The 18,895-nt window shown below is 36.1% G+C and overlaps 1 protein-coding gene across 1 annotated transcript in view; it reads right to left on the reverse strand.

Moving 5' to 3' along the window:
* LOC121380917 (putative ferric-chelate reductase 1) overlaps nt 1-15,631 on the reverse strand; it is a 28,110-nt gene extending 12,479 nt beyond the window's left edge. The window contains exon 1 of the mRNA XM_041509949.1: nt 15,350-15,631. Coding sequence (XP_041365883.1) covers nt 15,350-15,542 — 193 coding nt within the window. The 5' untranslated portion in view covers nt 15,543-15,631. The remainder of the gene's footprint in view (nt 1-15,349) is intronic.
* Nucleotides 15,632-18,895: the final 3,264 nt, after the last annotated feature.

Genomic DNA, 18,895 nt, shown 5'->3' on the forward strand with positions numbered 1-18,895 from the left:
ATTCCACTAATTTTCATTTTGTCTTCCTTTTCTAAGTTCTCGATCGTGATGGAAATTTATTATTTACAATGTTTATCAGGCATGACAGGTAACATACACCAATGAAAAGATATATCAACAAAGAAAAACAAAAACGCAAGTCATTTTGTGTGTCGATCGGTAATACCTTACTGATACGGAAAAAAAGAGAGAAAAAACTGCTTATTAATATGATACAAAGAAAAACATTTCTTAATATAAACAAAGAAAAATATTGTCTTACTAATATAATACATAATCAAAAAACAAAGTCAGTCTCTCCCTCTCTCTCTCTCTCTCTCTCTCTCTCTCTCTCTCTCTCTCTCTCTCTCTCTCTCTCTCTCTCTCTCTCTCTCTCTCTCTCTATATATATATATATATATATATATATATCTCTATCTCTCTCTATCTCTCTCTCTCTCTCTCTCTCTCTCTCTCTATCTCTCTCTATCTCTCTCTATCTCTCTCTCTATCTCTCTCTATCTCTCTCTCTCTCTCTATCTCTCTCTCTCTCAGGACAGTCGGTAAGTGGTTAGTTGTTAGTGCGAGAGAAGTCGGTGTAGTGGTCTTACTAAGAGTCGTTAAAACTCGCTCTGGGTGGGTGCCGCTAACGAGCTGCGAACCCAGTACCTACCAGCCTTATGACCGATAGCATAACCACGACACCACCGAGGTCGGTGATTATTATGCTAAATTCGAAAAGATATTTAATAAGTAATGTTAGAATGGCAGTATCTTTATACATGTATATGGGGTCTGTGTTCATTATAATGGAAACTTTAATACCGCTCAGAAGGTAATATGCAACCAAGGTAGAAAAGCTATGGCTGCTCTATTTGGTAAAACTAGTAACTATTTCTTAAATGCAGAAACATTACTAACACTGTTTGATACATATGTTAGCAGTATTTTAAATCATGGCTGTGAAGTTTGGGGTTTTAACAAAGCAAATAGTCACGAGATCCTACATTTACAATTCTGTAAACGTATTTTAGGCGTGAAAAGGAGCAGTACTAATATGATGGTCTATTTTGAATTAGGTAGATCACCTTTGTACATAAGTTAGGAACATCCGTATGGTTAAATATTGGATAAATTGTTGAATACAGATAACTGTATTTTGAAAGAGTGTTATAAAACCCTATATGACGAGTGCATAAGAAAACCACGTTCTGTTAACTGGGTTAGTCAAATAAGAGACCTGCTTCTCACTAATGGTTTTGGTCACATATGGTATAATCAAAATGTAGAAAATCGCAATACATTTATATCACTATTCAAACAGAGAATGACTGATCAACTTATCCAATCTATGTATGCTATATTTAACAATTCTCCAAAATGTCTGTTATACAAATTCGTTGTTAATAATTATTGCTTACAACCTTATCTTCAGAAACCTATTGCCTTGAAATACAAACATATTTTGAGTAAATATAAATTATCTTCCCATAATCTCTTTATAGAAACGGGCAGATACCACAATATTGACAGGATTAATAGAATGTAGTAGAACACGAATATCACTTTGTTCTAGTGTGTCCTTTCTTCAGTAACATAAGAGATAAATATATTAAACTTTTTTATTACAATAAACCATCAACATTTAAATTACGCAACTACTGTCCAGCGACAATTCAAAACAGCTAATTAAATTGTGTAAGTATTTGAAAACTGCTACCACGCATAGAACAGACAACATTGATACATGACATATGTTATTATATTGTATATTATTGCTATGCATGCATTACCCATTTACTATAGAATTTTATCGATTGTAACCCGATGCTACATACCATTCCCCGCAGTGTCCACATTATATTATTTTATATATAAATATGTATGTATGTATGCCTACAAAATGTATATTTTTTGGCAAAAATAAAATCTGTGTTTATATAATTTTAATATTCTGTACGCACTACCGCGAAACGGTTCTTCGTAAGAAGGTCATTTAAGCCAACTGTAGCAGGGTGAGAAATATGAATTGTGTTTTTAACCATTGTTCTAAATATCACAGAATCCTTGAGGAGTTGGTAAACACGCCAGTCGATGCATTACTGCTAAAATCATTGTCCACTTTGTTAAAATCGCCGTCGACTTTCTTTAAATCGTCGTCCACTTTGTTTAAATCAACGTCTACTTTGTTTAAATCAACGTCCACCTTGTTTAAATCATCGTCCACTTTGTTTAAATCAACGTCTACTTTGTTTAAATCATCGTCCACTTTGTTTAAATCAACGTCCACTTTGTTTAAATCAACGTCCACTTTGTTAAAATCATCGTCCACTTTGTTTAAATCAACGTCCACCTTGTTTAAATCATCGTCCACTTTGTTTAAATCAACGTCTACTTTGTTTAAATCATCGTCCACTTTGTTTAAATCAACGTCCACTTTGTTTAAATCATCGTCCACTTTGTTTAAATCAACGTCCACTTTGTTAAAATCGCCGTCGACTTTGTTTAAATCGTCGTCCACTTTCTTTAAATCATCGTCTACTTTGTTTAAATCAACGTCCATCTTGTTTAAATCAACGTCTACTTTGTTTAAATCAACGTCCACCTTGTTTAAATCATCGTCTACTTTGTTTAAATCAACGTCTACTTTGTTTAAATCATCGTCCACTTTGTTTAAATCAACGTCCACTTTGTTTAAATCATCGTCCACTTTGTTTAAATCAACGTCCACTTTGTTAAATCATCGTCCACTTTGTTTAAATCAACGTCCAAATCAACGTCCACTTTGTTTAAATCAACGTCCACATTGTTTTAAATCATCGTCCACTTTGTTTAAATCAACGTCCACTTTGTTTAAATCAACGTCCACTTTGTTTAAATCATCGTCCACTTTGTTTAAATCAACGTCCACTTTGTTTAAATCAACGTCCAAATCATCGTCCACTTTGTTTAAATCATCGTCCACTTTGTTTAAATCAACGTCCAAATCATCGTCCACTTTGTTTAAATCAACGTCCACTTTGTTAAATCATCGTCCACTTTGTTTAAATCAACGTCCAAATCAACGTCCACTTTGTTTAAATCAACGTCTACTTTGTTTTAAATCATCGTCCACTTTGTTTAAATCAACGTCCACTTTGTTTAAATCATCGTCCACTTTGTTTAAATCATCGTCTACTTTGTTTAAATCAACGTCCACTTCCACTTTGTTTAAATCATCGTCCACTTTGTTAAATCATCGTCCACTTTGTTTAAATCAACGTCCAAATCATCGTCCACTTTGTTTAAATCAACGTCCACTTTGTTTAAATCATCGTCTACTTTGTTTAAATCAACGTCCACTTCCACTTTGTTTAAATCAACGTCCACTTTGTTAAATCATCGTCCACTTTGTTTAAATCAACGTCCAAATCATCGTCCACTTTGTTTAAATCAACGTCCACTTTGTTAAATCATCGTCCACTTTGTTTAAATCAACGTCCAAATCAACGTCCACTTTGTTTAAATCAACGTCTACTTTGTTTTAAATCATCGTCCACTTTGTTTAAATCAACGTCCACTTTGTTTAAATCATCGTCCACTTTGTTTAAATCATCGTCTACTTTGTTTAAATCAACGTCCACTTCCACTTTGTTTAAATCATCGTCCACTTTGTTTGAATCAACGTCCACTTTGTTTAAATCATCGTCCACTTTGTTTAAATCATCGTCCACTTTGTTTAAATCAACGTCCACTTTGTTTAAATCATCGTCTACTTTGTTTAAATAAACGTCCACTTCCACTTTGTTTAAATCATCGTCCACTTTTTTTAAATCAACGTCCACTTTGCTTAAGTCATCGTCTACTTTGTTTAAATCATCGTCCACTTTGTTTAAATCATCGTCCACTTTGTTTAAATCAACGTCTACTTTGTTTAAATCATTGTCTACTTTGTTTAAATCAACGTCCACTTTGTTAAATCATCGTCCACTTTGTTTAAATCAACGTCCACCTTGTTTAAATCATCGTCCACTTTGTTTAAATCAACGTCTACTTTGTTTAAATCATCGTCCACTTTGTTTAAATCAACGTCCACTTTGTTTAAATCAACGTCCACTTTGTTTAAATCATCGTCCACTTTCTTTAAATCAACGTCCACTTTGTTAAATCATCGTCCACTTTGTTTAAATCAACGTCCAAATCATCGTCCACTTTGTTTAAATCAACGTCCACTTTGTTAAATCATCGTCCACTTTGTTTAAATCAACGTCCAAATCAACGTGCACTTTGTTTAAATCAACGTCCACTTTGTTTTAAATCATCGTCCACTTTGTTTAAATCAACGTCCACTTTGTTTAAATCATCGTCCACTTTGTTTAAATCATCGTCTACTTTGTTTAAATCAACGTCCACTTTGTTTAAATCATCGTCAACTTTGTTTAAATCATCGTCTACTTTGTTTAAATCAACGTCCACTTCCACTTTGTTTAAATCATCGTCCACTTTGTTTAAATCAACGTCCACTTTGTTTAAATCATCGTCCACTTTGTTTAAATCAACGTCCACTTTGTTAAATCTTCGTCCACTTTGTTTAAGTCATCGTCTACTTTGTTTAAATCATCGTCCACTTTGTTTGAATCATCGTCCACCTTGTTTAAATCATCGTCCACTTTGTTTAAATCAACGTCTACTTTGTTTAAATCATCGTCCACTTTGTTTAAATCAACGTCCACTTTGTTTAAATCATCGTCCACTTTGTTTAAATCAACGTCTACTTTGTTTAAATCAACGTCCATCTTGTTTAAATCAACGTCTACTTTGTTTAAATCATCGTCTACTTTGTTTAAATCAACGTCCACTTTGTTTAAATGATCGTCCACTTTGTTTAAATCAACGTCCACTTTGTTAAATCATCGTCCACTTTGTTTAAATCAACGTCCAAATCAACGTCCACTTTGTTTAAATCAACGTCCACTTTGTTTTAAATCATCGTCCACTTTGTTTAAATCAACGTCCACTTTGTTTAAATCGTCGTCCACTTTCTTTAAATCATCGTCTACTTTGTTTAAATCAACGTCCATCTTGTTTAAATCAACGTCTACTTTGTGTAAATCAACGTCCACCTTGTTTAAATCATCGTCCACTTTGTTTAAATCAACGTCCACTTTGTTTAAATCATCGTCCACTTTGTTTAAATCATCGTCCACTTTGTTTAAATCAACGTCCACTTTGTTTAAATCATCGTCCACTTTGTTTAAATCAACGTCCACTTTGTTAAATCATCGTCCACTTTGTTTAAATCAACGTCCAAATCAACGTCCACTTTGTTTAAATCAACGTCCACTTTGTTTAAATCATCGTCCACTTTGTTTAAATCATCATCCACTTTGTTTAAATCAACGTCCACTTTGTTAAATCATCGTCCACTTTGTTTAACTCATCGTCTACTTTCTTTAAATTATCGTCCACTTTGTTTAAATCATCGTCTACTTTGTTTAAATCAACGTCTACTTTGTTTAAATCAACGTCCATCTTGTTTAAATCAACGTCTACTTTGTTTAAATCAACGTCCACCTTGTTTAAATCATCGTCCACTTTGTTTAAATCAACGTCTACTTTGTTTAAATCATTGTCTACTTTGTTTAAATCATCGTCCACTTTGTTTAAATCAATGTCCACTTTGTTAAAAATCATCGTCCACTTTGTTTAAATCAACGTCCACCTTGTTTAAATCATCGTCCACTTTGTTTAAATCAACGTCTACTTTGTTTAAATCATCGTCCACTTTGTTTAAATCAACGTCCACTTTCTTTAAATCATCGTCCACTTTGTTTAAATCAACGTCCACTTTGTTAAAATCGTCCTCGACTTTGTTTAAATCGTCGTCCACTTTCTTTAAATCATCGTCTACTTTGTTTAAATAAACGTCCATCTTGTTTAAATCAACGTCTACTTTGTTTAAATCAACGTCCACCTTGTTTAAATCATCGTCCACTTTGTTTAAATCATCGTCTACTTTGTTTAAATCATCGTCTACTTTGTTTAAATCAACGTCCACTTTGTTTAAATCATCGTCCACTTTGTTTAAATCAACGTCCACTTTGTTAAATCATCGTCCACTTTGTTTAAATCAACGTCCAAATCAACGTCCACTTTGTTTAAATCAACGTCCACCTTGTTTAAATCATCGTCCACTTTGTTTAAATCAACGTCTACTTTGTTTAAATCATCGTCCACTTTGTTTAAATCAACGTCCACTTTGTTTAAATCAGCGTCCACTTTGTTTAAATCAACGTCCACTTTGTTAAATCATCGTCCACTTTGTTTAAATCAACGTCCACTTTGTTAAATCATCGTCCACTTTGTTTAAGTTATCGTCTACTTTCTTTAAATCATCGTCCACTTTCTTTAAATCATCGTCTACTTTGTTTAAGTTATCGTCTACTTTCTTTAAATCATCGTCCACTTTCTTTAAATCATCGTCTACTTTGTTTAAATCAACGTCTACTTTGTTTAAATCAACGTCCACCTTGTTTAAATCATCGTCCACTTTGTTTAAATCAACGTCTACTTTGTTTAAATCATTGTCTACTTTGTTTAAATCGTCGTCCACTTTGTTTAAATCAACGTCCACTTTGTTAAAATCATCGTCCACTTTGTTTAAATCAACGTCCACCTTGTTTAAATCATCGTCCACTTTGTTTAAATCAACGTCTACTTTGTTTAAATCATCGTCCAGTTTGTTTAAATCAACGTCCACTTTGTTTAAATCATCGTCCACTTTGTTTAAATCAACGTCCACTTTGTTAAAATCGCCCTCGACTTTGTTTAAATCGTCGTCCACTTTCTTTAAATCATCGTCTACTTTGTTTAAATCAACGTCCATCTTGTTTAAATCAACGTCTACTTTGTTTAAATGAACGTCCACCTTGTTTAAATCATCGTCTACTTTGTTTAAATCATCGTCCACTTTGTTTAAATCAACGTCCACCTTGTTTAAATCATCGTCCACTTTGTTTAAATCAACGTCCACTTTGTTTAAATCATCGTCCACTTTGTTTAAATCAACGTCCACTTTGTTAAATCATCGTCCACTTTGTTTAAATCAACGTCCAAATCAACGTCCACTTTGTTTAAATCAACGTCCACTTTGTTTTAAATCATCGTCCACTTTGTTTAAATCAACGTCCACTTTGTTTAAATCAACGTCCACTTTGTTTAAATCATCGTCCACTTTGTTTAAATCAACGTCCACTTCCACTTTGTTTAAATCATCGTCCACTTTGTTTAAATCAACGTCCACTTTGTTTAAATCATCGTCCACTTTGTTTAAATCAACGTCCACTTTGTTTAAATCATCGTCCACTTTGTTTAAATCAACGTCTACTTTGTTTAAATCAACGTCCACCTTGTTTAAATCATCGTCCACTTTGTTTAAATCAACGTCCACTTTGTTTAAATCAATGTCTACTTTGTTTAAATCATCGTCTACATTGTTTAAATCAACGTTCACCTTGTTTAAGTCAACATCCACTTTGTTTAAATCGTTGTCCACTTTGTTTAAATCATCGTCCACTTTGTTTAAATCATCGTCTACTTTTTTTAAATCAACATCCACCTTGTTTAAATCGTCGTCCACTTTGTTTAAATCATCATCAACGTCTACTTTGTTTAAATCAACGTCCACCTTGTTTAAAACATCGTCCACCTTGTTTAAATCAACGTCCACCTTGTTTAAATCATCGTCCACCTTGTTTAAATCTACGTCTACTTTGTTTAAATCGTTGTCCACCTCGTTTAAATCATCGTTCAGTTTGTTTAAATCGTTGTCCACTTTGTTTAAATCATCGTCCACTTTGTTTAAATCATCGTCCACTTTGTTTAAATCATCGTCTACTTTTTTTAAATCAACATCCACCTTGTTTAAATCGTCGTCCACTTTGTTTAAACCATTGTCCACTTTGTTTAAATCATCGTCCACTTTGTTTAAATCAACGTCCACTTTGTTTAAATCAACGTCCACTTTGTTTAAATCAACGTCCACTTTCTTTAAACCATTGTCCACTTTCTTTAAATCATCGTCCACTTTCTTTAAATCATCGTCCACTTTCTTTAAAGCGTTGTCCACTTTGTTTAAATCCACTGACTACCATTATGTGTGATGTTATAAATTATTTTAACACATGCCCACTGAGTTGTTAAAATCGCTCTATCAGAATACATATGAATAGTCTAGCGAATATTTTTCTGCTCTGTCTGTTTGAATTCAGACCATTTCTTTAAAACTTTGACCATGGACTATTATGGAAATAAAGACAGACAGAAATGTTTATATTTAACGACACACTCAAGACATTTTATGTATGGTTACATGATGCCGGAAGGCTATTTATTATGGCGTTTCATTTAACCTTGACATAGATATTTCTGTAAAGTCATACCCAGACGACGTTTAATAGGATCAGTGCAGACGTATTCCATGATAAAATCTGTTTCGGGGTTTGATAACAATCATGTAATAAGCAGCCTTGGTGTCACGCCATTCAAAGACGAACGGTAAAGAATATAATAATCACAGTTCCTCGAAAGAAACTACTTGTGTGCCCGTGGGCTTTCGTGCCTGTGTTCTTGCCTGTTTGGGTGATAATTGCGCATGCGCTTGTGTGTTTAAAAGTTAAAGCGTGTTTTGTTTAACAACACCACCAGAGGACATCGATTAATTAATCGTTGGCTATACATTTGGTAATTTTGACTCGTCGTCTTCATTTTTTTATAAGCAGCAACGTATCTTTTATATGCACTTTTCCACAGACATAACAGCACATACTACGTCCTTTGATATACCAGTCGTGGGGCACTGGTTGGGACGGGAGAAAAGCCAATCAGAGAATGGGTCTACTGAGGTAGTTCGATGCTTAATATGCAACATCGGCTGAATGACTCACGGTGTATAAAGTAATTTATTGTGATTGATCTTAATTAGAGAGAGAAAAAAAACCCTTAATTACTGCTACGTTAAAATATTCGGTTCGTAGTCATTGATATTCATTCGGCAATTATGTCCCCTCAATAACACCTCTTTTTTATTCTCCCACCACGTTATATATAATATTTTCCAGTCGATCCATAACCCGCCTCAATATAAAATCCTGACTACGCTAAATGTTTGCGAGCTATTTCGATTGGTTCCCGAAGTAGTAATTCGGTTTATTGTGTAGCGTAAAAGTCAGTTTAGCGAACGTAAGCGGCAAACTTACTCCTGGTATAGCCAGAACGTTTTGTTCATGTGTTTCCTTAGCCAAGTTATAAGCTGCGATTCCACATTTTACAGACATAAGAAATTAAAACATGATTTAATCGGTAAGGATATACCAAATATGTGGACCGCTTTGTGCTGTATGCTTGCACAGTGGAGCCACATAAATATTTTGATTTATTTCCCATTCTGTATTAATATTATCATAATATTATAAAATAAACTGTTATTGGTGTAACTAGCAGTAACCGGTGGACAACTATACAAAACAGTCAACTTGAACAGTAGTATTCATAAATAAAAACTTCAGAATTGTTTACTATTTAACGGTGGTTTCAATTTGAGAACCTGGCGGGGAACTTAACCGTTTTGTCGTTCGCGACAGGTGCACATTTCCCCATTTTTATTTGAGTTATCATTAGTCAAAACTAACGGATTTATGACAGTATTTGTTTTTGTAAACTCGCAATGTAAGGTTTGAAAATGAATAGTGTATAAATCACTTGAACTAGATTGCTAAATGCGCGTATATGAGTCAAGGGTACCCAGAAGTAAACAACTTGTAATGGATGTGTTCTTAGCTAACCTACATGGTTGTTGACAGGTACCTGGTAGGCATCCTATAAAACCGACCCAAGATGAGTCGTTCGGTGACCTTCATTTCTACAGAATTTGAAGACCACAGAAATGTTAATTTCTATTCGTGGTTTGATAAATGAGATAAGAAACCTGCTGCCGTCTTATAGAATACTGGTAGCACCTTAAACGCGCTCTGTCACAGATGGTTGACCTAATTATTTACCTAACAAGGTATTATATGACAATATATACATTTGATTTGTACCCAAAAGTACTTTATTGAACCATCCACATAACCACCATATCACACTTATTATTGATATTTTATTAAAACAAAAATAATTGAATTATGGGTACGGTCCATAATTCTGAGAATAATAACGGCTATTTGGAGAGCAGAGGTGTGACGTATTATTTTGAGTCACGTGACGGACATTCCCCGAATAACCGCAGTGTCAAAACGATTTACCAAGCTCATGTAACGAGAACGCTTGACCGTCCTCTGCGACGTAGGATAAATAGAAGAAAAAAAAACCCAATGAAAATAAGTTATTAAAAAATAATAGAAACATGTACTGAATGATAATAAGCTTATACATTAATTTATTTTAGTAACGGAAGCATGTTAAACGTCGACAATCCCGACTAGTTAGACCTTTGCATCTATAGGTAAATTTATCATTAGTCGTACGCGAAAAAGTCTAAACATCTGGATCACAAACACCGTCATTTTCCACCTTGTCAAATTCATTATTATACAAAATATGCTATAACAGCTGACTTGGGATAGGAATTGTTACATTTTAAAAGAATACTCTGAACTAGACGGTGTTTATATACGATGTGACTATATATACAAAGGCCGTGGCTATAGTCTCCACTAACGAGGGCTGGCTATATTCACAGCAAAAATGTATATAGGCGGTAAATAAGTACATGTATTTGATTGATCCATATTACCGAACCATCTGGAACAGGAGGAATACATACTAAGTACTGTACGAACAGTGCATTTTCTGAACAGGGGAGGGGGTGGGGGAGTATATGAATTTAGCGGACCCTTTTGTGTACGTTTTCCATAGATATATGAATAGCGTCATATTGTCCCTACAGTACTAATAAAAAATTAATTATAAATAATAATAATAATAATAATAATAATAATAATAATAATAATAATAATAATAATAATAATAATAATAATGATGATGATGATGAATAAATAAAAATAACAATTACAAATTATCAGCGGCTGAGGTAGATTAACTGAAAGAGAAACTAACTACGGACAGTACACAAACTAACAACAGGGCTTGAACTTAATAATTTTTCACTGATTGCAATGTTGAGGCTGCTTACGTAAATTTTGTAAAAAAGTTAATTTTACCGTAAATAAATATGACTAAAAGGTTATTTTGCTGTATTTAGTCACATTTCAAATGCTAAAAATTGCAAAGGGCAATAAAACTCAATTTTTTTTTTTTTTATAGGCTACTAGTAAATCTGAGACCACTGCCGGGTCCTCCTGTAAATATATGTAATGTTTTTGTAACAACCGTCCCCACCCACCCCACCGCGACGTGATTTTACCAACATTATAATACATGTAATAATAATAATAATAATAATAATAATAATAATAATACACAATTATTATTCATATTACTATTACTACTACTACTACTACTACTACTACTACTACTACTACTACTACTACTACTACTACTACTACTACTATTATTATTATTATTATTAGCCTACTACTACCTTTTTGGGGTGGAGGGGCGGTGTTTTATCTGGAGGAGTTTTGGCTATAAAAATGCAAGATTAACGTGCGTGCACACAAGCACAAACGGCAGGCTGAACTTGTCCCTCACGTAGAACTGGATTCAATTGGGTTAAGTAATAATTAGCCAACCTTTGGACGACAAAACATGCAACAGTACACTGTTTTTTTTACGCTATACATTAAAGCCGAAATACCACTTTGCGAACCAGTCAAAATAATTTGCACACGCGCCTGATAATAATAATAATAATAATAATAAATGGTGAGTTATTATTTGCCATGTATATAGCCGGCCCTCATTTGCCAAGTCTCTATACACGGCGATCGTTTATATAAAATCCAAAAATACATTATACGGTTGTCGTATATATAGCCTCATCACTACGAGTCTGTTTTTCCGTATTTTTCATGTCTTATCACAAGAAGAGCTCCAAATTTTAAAAAATAAGCGTATCATGGAATTCCTTCGATCGTAGTTCAATTAAAATATTTTGGATCCCACAATAACTAGGTTTGATATTCCAAATGAATGTAAGTTTCATTTATAATGCATATTTAGAGAAACAAGGCCCACTAAATCCGTGATTGAGTTCCTTTAAGGTCCAAAACACACCGAAGCTGTGTCTGGGTACATGCTTGATATGAACAAAATATAAAGCATGTTCTGTCGTCTGTTGCCCCTGTCTTGGGCGTAGGAGTTCACAGATCTCAGTACCTGCGCCCCAGACAGGCGTGCACTACAGCAGCTTGCTCTGAATGTGCACCTTAAACCTCTTGACTTGACTTAACATGTCTGCTGCCATATCTGTAGTTCACGCTAGCACAGACGCAGGTGTTCTGTCGTATATTACGATTCGGTGCGTTTCTTTTTCAACTGGTACCAGTCTTATCAGACCCAGACCCAGACCCAAATCCAGACCCAGGCCCAGCTCTGGTATGTTTTGAGCCTTAGCCCTTTTTGATGACTAAAATTACATATTAAAGATGTTTTCTTGTTTAGTATATCAGTGTTTGTATAAACAAAGTGTTTGTTGTCTTAATGTTTGTAGTAGACCAATACCAGATTTTACCTTCCAATAATTTCGTACGTACGAAAAATATATATACTGAACAACAAAAGTAACGCGTATATTTAAACATTTTTTATAATAATTAAAAAAATCATGACATAATTAATTCGGCAAAAAGACTGTTAAAATGGGTATAAAATGTTGACAAGACGTTGAGATACATTCCTCTCAAAAAGATTTCAAACAATCAATACTAGAGCTTCTAGATTGTGATTGCCCCACTCCCATGGCTAGTGATTTTCAATCTTGGGCTAGTAAATAACTACAATTGCCATGCCCAACGGCTGGTGAAAAAATGTGTCAAATGCTGCAGTTAAGTCTATTTTGTAATTATGAATATCCTGCCCCCACCCCAACCCTCAAATGTTAGTGTTTTTAAGCTCTATCTCCCTCTTTAGGTGACATATCTGGTTATTACTATTATTTAGTAAAATTGTATTAACTTAAAGTAAAGTAAGGCTAGTGAATTTTTTATTATGGCTAGTACTTTTTTTAAATCACTGATTCCATGGCTAGTGGATTTTATAAAAATTCAAGAAACCCTGCAGTACAAATACATAATAGGTTACATGAGAATATCAATAAAAATTATTCAATTAAAGTAAATAAAAAGTTAAATGTTGTTTTGTTTAACGACACCACTATAGAACATTGATTTATTAATCATCGGCTAATGGATGTCAAACATTTGGTAATTTTTGACATATAGTCGTAGTGAAAAAACCCGCTAGTAGCAAGGGATATTTTATATGCACCAATGTCCATCTCACAGACAGTATAGCACATACCACGGTGTTTGATATACCAGTCGTAGTGCACTGGCTAGAACAAGATGGGCCAAACCGACGAGGATCGATCCTAGACCGCCAGCGCATCAGGTGAACGCTTTAGCACTGGGCTAGGCCTACGTCCCGCCCTAAATCACAGTCAAACAATAAACTGCTTGTGCATATATATTTCCGGATTTTGGTCAACCACAATGGGAAGAAGATAACTGTGATATGTGGACAGATGGCCTTAACAATTACGGCGACAAATTCCAACTGCAAAGCAGTTTTTCACACACCGATTAAAGGAGCAGACCATAGTTTCAACCCGTTAAAATGGACACATTTGGATAAGTAAGATCATAAGAGAGTCATGTTTATACAGGGAAATATTGTCTAAAAATACAGAGTTTGTCTCGATAACCATTGCTTCTCAGACGAACGTGCGCTTTTAGAATTATAAAAAATGCATTTTAGGGTATTGCAAAAACCTGGATGAACAGATCCACTTCAGGTGTTTGAAAACCAATATTCTAAATAATAAAATGTAAGTATTCCTAATTTAAATTATCAAAAACGGCTTTAATAGTGATAAATACGCCGTAGTGTTTTTAAAACAAAAACCCTAGGGTATGTGACTTTAACACTTCTGTAGGTAACGTTTATTCTCATGTCGTGCACTTATTAGTATATGGTAGTTTATGTTTGATGCATGAATAAACTGTTAAATATATTGCTCTCTGTTCAATGAATTCAGCCATGCTCGACTCTTCTGACTGCTGAATTTGACAAAAGTAAACAAAACAAAACAGCGCTGTCACAGAAACTCATGAAAAATGTCTCTTAGTACTTTTAATGAAACTTTTAATACTGGCAAACTTTTAATATTGATTAACTCGTAAATTTTCAGGATTAAAGTATTTTGACTTAATCCAGATATTTCTTACGGATATCAGCAGATAATTGTTGTGTTTTTTTGTTTTTTAAACGGAGTTTTGTAGAATCTCTCTTCATGTAAATTGTCCAGCGCAGTCGAGATATAAATAATTCATGAACCGTAATAAAAATGTGTTGAGTACGTGTTAAATAAAACATTTTTCATTCTTTCATTCTGGTGATTCATTAAAAAAAAATCTTGCTTTCTTTGCTCGTTTTAACTTTATTTTTACGAACATTTTTGTGAATATAACAGACATTTGTTTACTTTCCCCATGCAAAAGTCAACGAAGGAAGAAAATGTTTTATTTAACGACGCACTCAACACATTTTATTTACGGTTATATGGCGTCGGACATATGGTTAAGGACCACACGGATATTGAGGGAGGAAACCCGCTGTCGCCACTTCATGGGCTACTCTTTTCGATTAGTAGCAAGGAATCTTTTATATGCACCATCCCATAGACAGGATAGCACATACCACGGCTTTTGGTGTACCAGTCGTGGTGCACTGGTTGGAGCGAGAAATAGCCCAATGGGCTCACCGATGGGAATCGATCCCAAACCGACCGCGCATCAAGCGAGCACTTTACCACTGGGCTACGTCCCGCCCCCAAAAGTCAACGACGTTAGAAATAGTCAAATGCACGTACTGTTGCGCACAAACGACGCAACCACCGAAACAGGTCCCTCGCCGAAACAGGTCAATGAATCATGATACATACAGAATGACACATTTAATCATACAGAAATCACAAATTTAATAACTGATTTTGTTTTTAAATGTATTTCAAATTGACAAATTTGTTATAATATACTCATTCCATGCATTTCAAATTATTTTCGTGGTTATATCTAATTAAGGTTCAAGAACGCTGTCCTGGGCACCGGGCTATGAACCCTGTACCTACCAGTCTGCAGTCCGATGGCTTAACTACTGCGCCACCGAGGCCGGTTATAATATACTAGCTACCTGTGATCAAATATACTACCTGTAATTGCCTTCCCAGGAGTGTATGTAGACTGACTGAAAGTAAAGGTGTATGGCACCGTTTCTGTGGACGGAGAGATTCCAGTATGCATAGGTAACAGGGCCGCGCACGCCTTCGCCGGGGCGCCACCGGGCAAGGCCCGAGCCACGCCCAGTCCAGAAATCAGCAAACAGCAGACAAGCGTAAAATCCATCTCTACACAAGTTGAAGGGGGAAGTTAAACCGTGTCCGACCAAGGCGAGAACTGGCGTGATGTGGCAACCGCAAAATGAATCTCAGATATCTGGTTATACAACTTGAAGTCACGTGTCACGATGTCTGATTGGGTTGAATTTCAGACAGTTATAAATATTTGTAAACGTTGGTTATTTGTTATCGTTAATTTTATTTATTTTGTATCGAAAATGATATCGAATGGCGTCCCATGCCATATAGATGTGAATAATAACGATAACGTATTTACAACACGTATTGATTATATATGTTAGTAAGTTATAATTAATTGCATTGAGAGGATGGCGGATCCTAAATAAGGCCCCCAGTAACAGGACAAAATAGGATTGTAGTGAAAACGCCCTAAGCTGTTTATATGGTCTGATGAATTACGAAGCTGTTTGCAGTATCTTCCGGTTTTTACGACCTGTCTCTTCAGTTGAGAGATACGGTCGTAAATATTCTTATGGCACTGATGATAGAGTATTGATTTGTTTTCACATATTTTTATAATTCGTACAAGCAAATATTTATTATTTCTTCACGTGGTCAAGTTGTGTGTGTGTGTGTGTGTGTGTGTGTGTGTGTGTGTGTGTGAGGGAGAGAGAGAGAGAGAGAGAGAGAGAGAGAGAGAGAGAGAGAGAGAGAGAGAGAGAAATACCGACGGAGGAGAGAAAGAGAGATAATAGAAATATAGAGGAAGAGAGAAAAAAACAGAGGAAAGAGAGATATATAGACAGGCAAAGAGGGAGAAAGAGCAAAGGAGAGACAGAAAGTGTGTTTGTGTCTGTATGCGTGTGTGCGTGACAGAGAAAGTGTGCGTGCGTGCGTTTGTGTGTACATGTGTGTGTGTGTGTGTGTGAGAGAGAGAGAGAAGAGAGAGAGAGAGAGAAATACCGACGGAGGAGAGAAAGAGAGATAATAGAAATATAGAGGAAGAGAGAAAAAACAGAGGAAAGAGATATATATAGATAGGCAGAGAGGGAGAAAGAGCAAGGGAGGGACAGAAAGTGTGTTTGTGTCTGTATGCGTGTGTACGCATGTGTTCGTGACAGAGAAAGTGTGCGTGCGTGCGTTTGTGTGTACATGTGTGTGTGTGTGTGAGAGAGAGAGAGAGAGAGAGAGAGAGAGAGAGAGAGAGAGAAATACCGACGGAGGAGAGAAAGAGATAATAGAAATATAGAGGAAGAGAGAAAAAAACAGAGGAAAGAGAGATATATAGATAGGCAGAGAGGGAGAAAGAGCAAGGGAGAGACAGAAAGTGTGTTTGTGTCTGTATGCGTGTGTGCGCATGTGTGCGTGACAGAGAAAGTGTGCGTGCGTGCGTTTGTGTGTACATGTGTGTGTGTGTGTGAGAGAGAGAGAGAGAGAGAGAGAGAGAGAGAGAGAGAGAGAGAGAGAGAGAGAGAGAGAGAGAGAGAAAGAGAGAGATATATACGGAGAGAGAGAAAGAGAGATATGCGTGTGTGCGCATAGAAATATAGAGAAGAGAGAAAAAGAGAGAGAGAGAGAGAGAGAGAAATACCGAGAGGAAGAGAGAGATATATAGATAGGCAGAGAGGGAGAAAGAGCAAGGGAGGGACAGAAAGTGTGTTTATGTCTGTATGCGTGTGTGCGCATGTGTGTGCGTGACAGAGAAAGTGTGCGTGCGTTTATGTGTACATGTGTGTGTGTGTGTGTGTGTGAGAGAGAGAGAGAGAGAGAGAGAGAGAGAGAGTGTGTGTGTGCGAGAGAGAGAGAGAGAGAGAGAGAGAGAGAGAGAGAGAGAGAGAGAGAGAGAGTGTGTGTGTGTGAGAGAGAGAGAGAGAGAGAGAGAGAGAGAGAGAGAGAGAGAGAGGGCGAGCACTCATCCGACTGAGTTAAATCCCGCCCTTGTACATCTTAGATTCATTCATTAATTTACTTTCAACTTATTTTTCAATTAAGGTTCAAGCACGCTGTCCCGGGCACACACCTCAGCTATCTGGGCTGTCTGTCCAAGACAGAGGGTTAGTTGTTAGTGGTTAGTGAGAGAGAAGTTGGTGTAGTGGTCATACACCTACCCATTGAGTGGTTAAAACTTACTCTGGATGGGAGCCAGTACCGAGCTGCGAACCAAGTACCTACCGATGGCTTAACCACGGCACCACTGAGGCCGGTGTATATCTCAGAAGAGATGTTTGATAATTTATTTTAAACATTTCGATTCCTTTTCCACTTACTAGTATATGAATATAATTTTATATGTTAATTTATTGCATATGGAATTTTTAAAGATTTTTTTTTGGAAGGTGTGTGTGTGTGGGTTTTTTTGGGGGGGAGGTTTTTTGGGGGGTTAGTTTCTGTTGTTTTTGTTGGGGTTTTTTTTATCTAAATTTAGCATAATTTAAATTCTACTTGTGTTTCAGCAAACCATCAAATGTGTTGACAAACAGAAATTAACAACGTTTCGTTTCTGTTAAAATTAGAGACGTAGCCCAGTGGTAAAGCGCTCGCTTGATGCGCGGTCGGTTTGAGATCGATCCCGTCAGTGGGCCCATTGGGTTATTTCTCGCTCCAGCCAGTGCACCACGACTGGTACATCAAAGGCCGTGGTATGTGCTATCCTGTCTATGGGATGGTGCATATAAAAGATCCCTTGCTGCTAGTAGTATTAGGGCCTGTATGGTGCCATGATTGACCTACTTTCCCGTGATCACGTGACCTTGGTAGGAGACAATGGCCTTTGTGTAGGAAACAATGGCCTTTGTATAGGTGGGTGCAGGTGTATGGCCTCGGTAGGAAACAATGGCCTTTGTGTAGGAAACAATGGCCTTTGTAGTGGTGGGTGCAGGTGTCTGACCTCGGTAGGAAACAATGGTCAAGGAGACAATGACACAATGGTCTTTGTGTAGGAAACAATGACACAATGGCTTTTGTGTAGGAAACAATGGCCTTTGTATAGGGAGGTGCAGGTGTCTGACCTGGGTCTGGGTCTGGGTGCAGGTGTGCGATCATGGTGTATTCAATTCAATGTATTGCATATTACCAAACAAACTGGTGTCGGCAAACAAATAAAAGCAAAGAAACAACAACAATTAATAATAACAATATGTACAGGCCAAGTGTAAGTCTGACGTTGGTTTTGGCTTCATTGTATAACGTCTATTGTGTTGTTTTTTGTATTCACAGTGGACATACACGTGAATGTTTCTTCACAGTGTTTTATTCTAGACACCCAAAATAATAGCCGTTAAAAGATTTCTCGTGGGGAAGGACTGTAGCTGTTTGCTGACTGTTTGGTCTAAAGTGAGGCTTTCATGTCGCCAGACAAAATGCGCGTGTGATGATTTTCATTCATTTGTATGTCTTTAG

Source organism: Gigantopelta aegis, chromosome 9 (genome assembly GCF_016097555.1).
Source record: "Gigantopelta aegis isolate Gae_Host chromosome 9, Gae_host_genome, whole genome shotgun sequence".
NCBI lineage: Eukaryota > Metazoa > Mollusca > Gastropoda > Neomphalida > Peltospiridae > Gigantopelta > Gigantopelta aegis.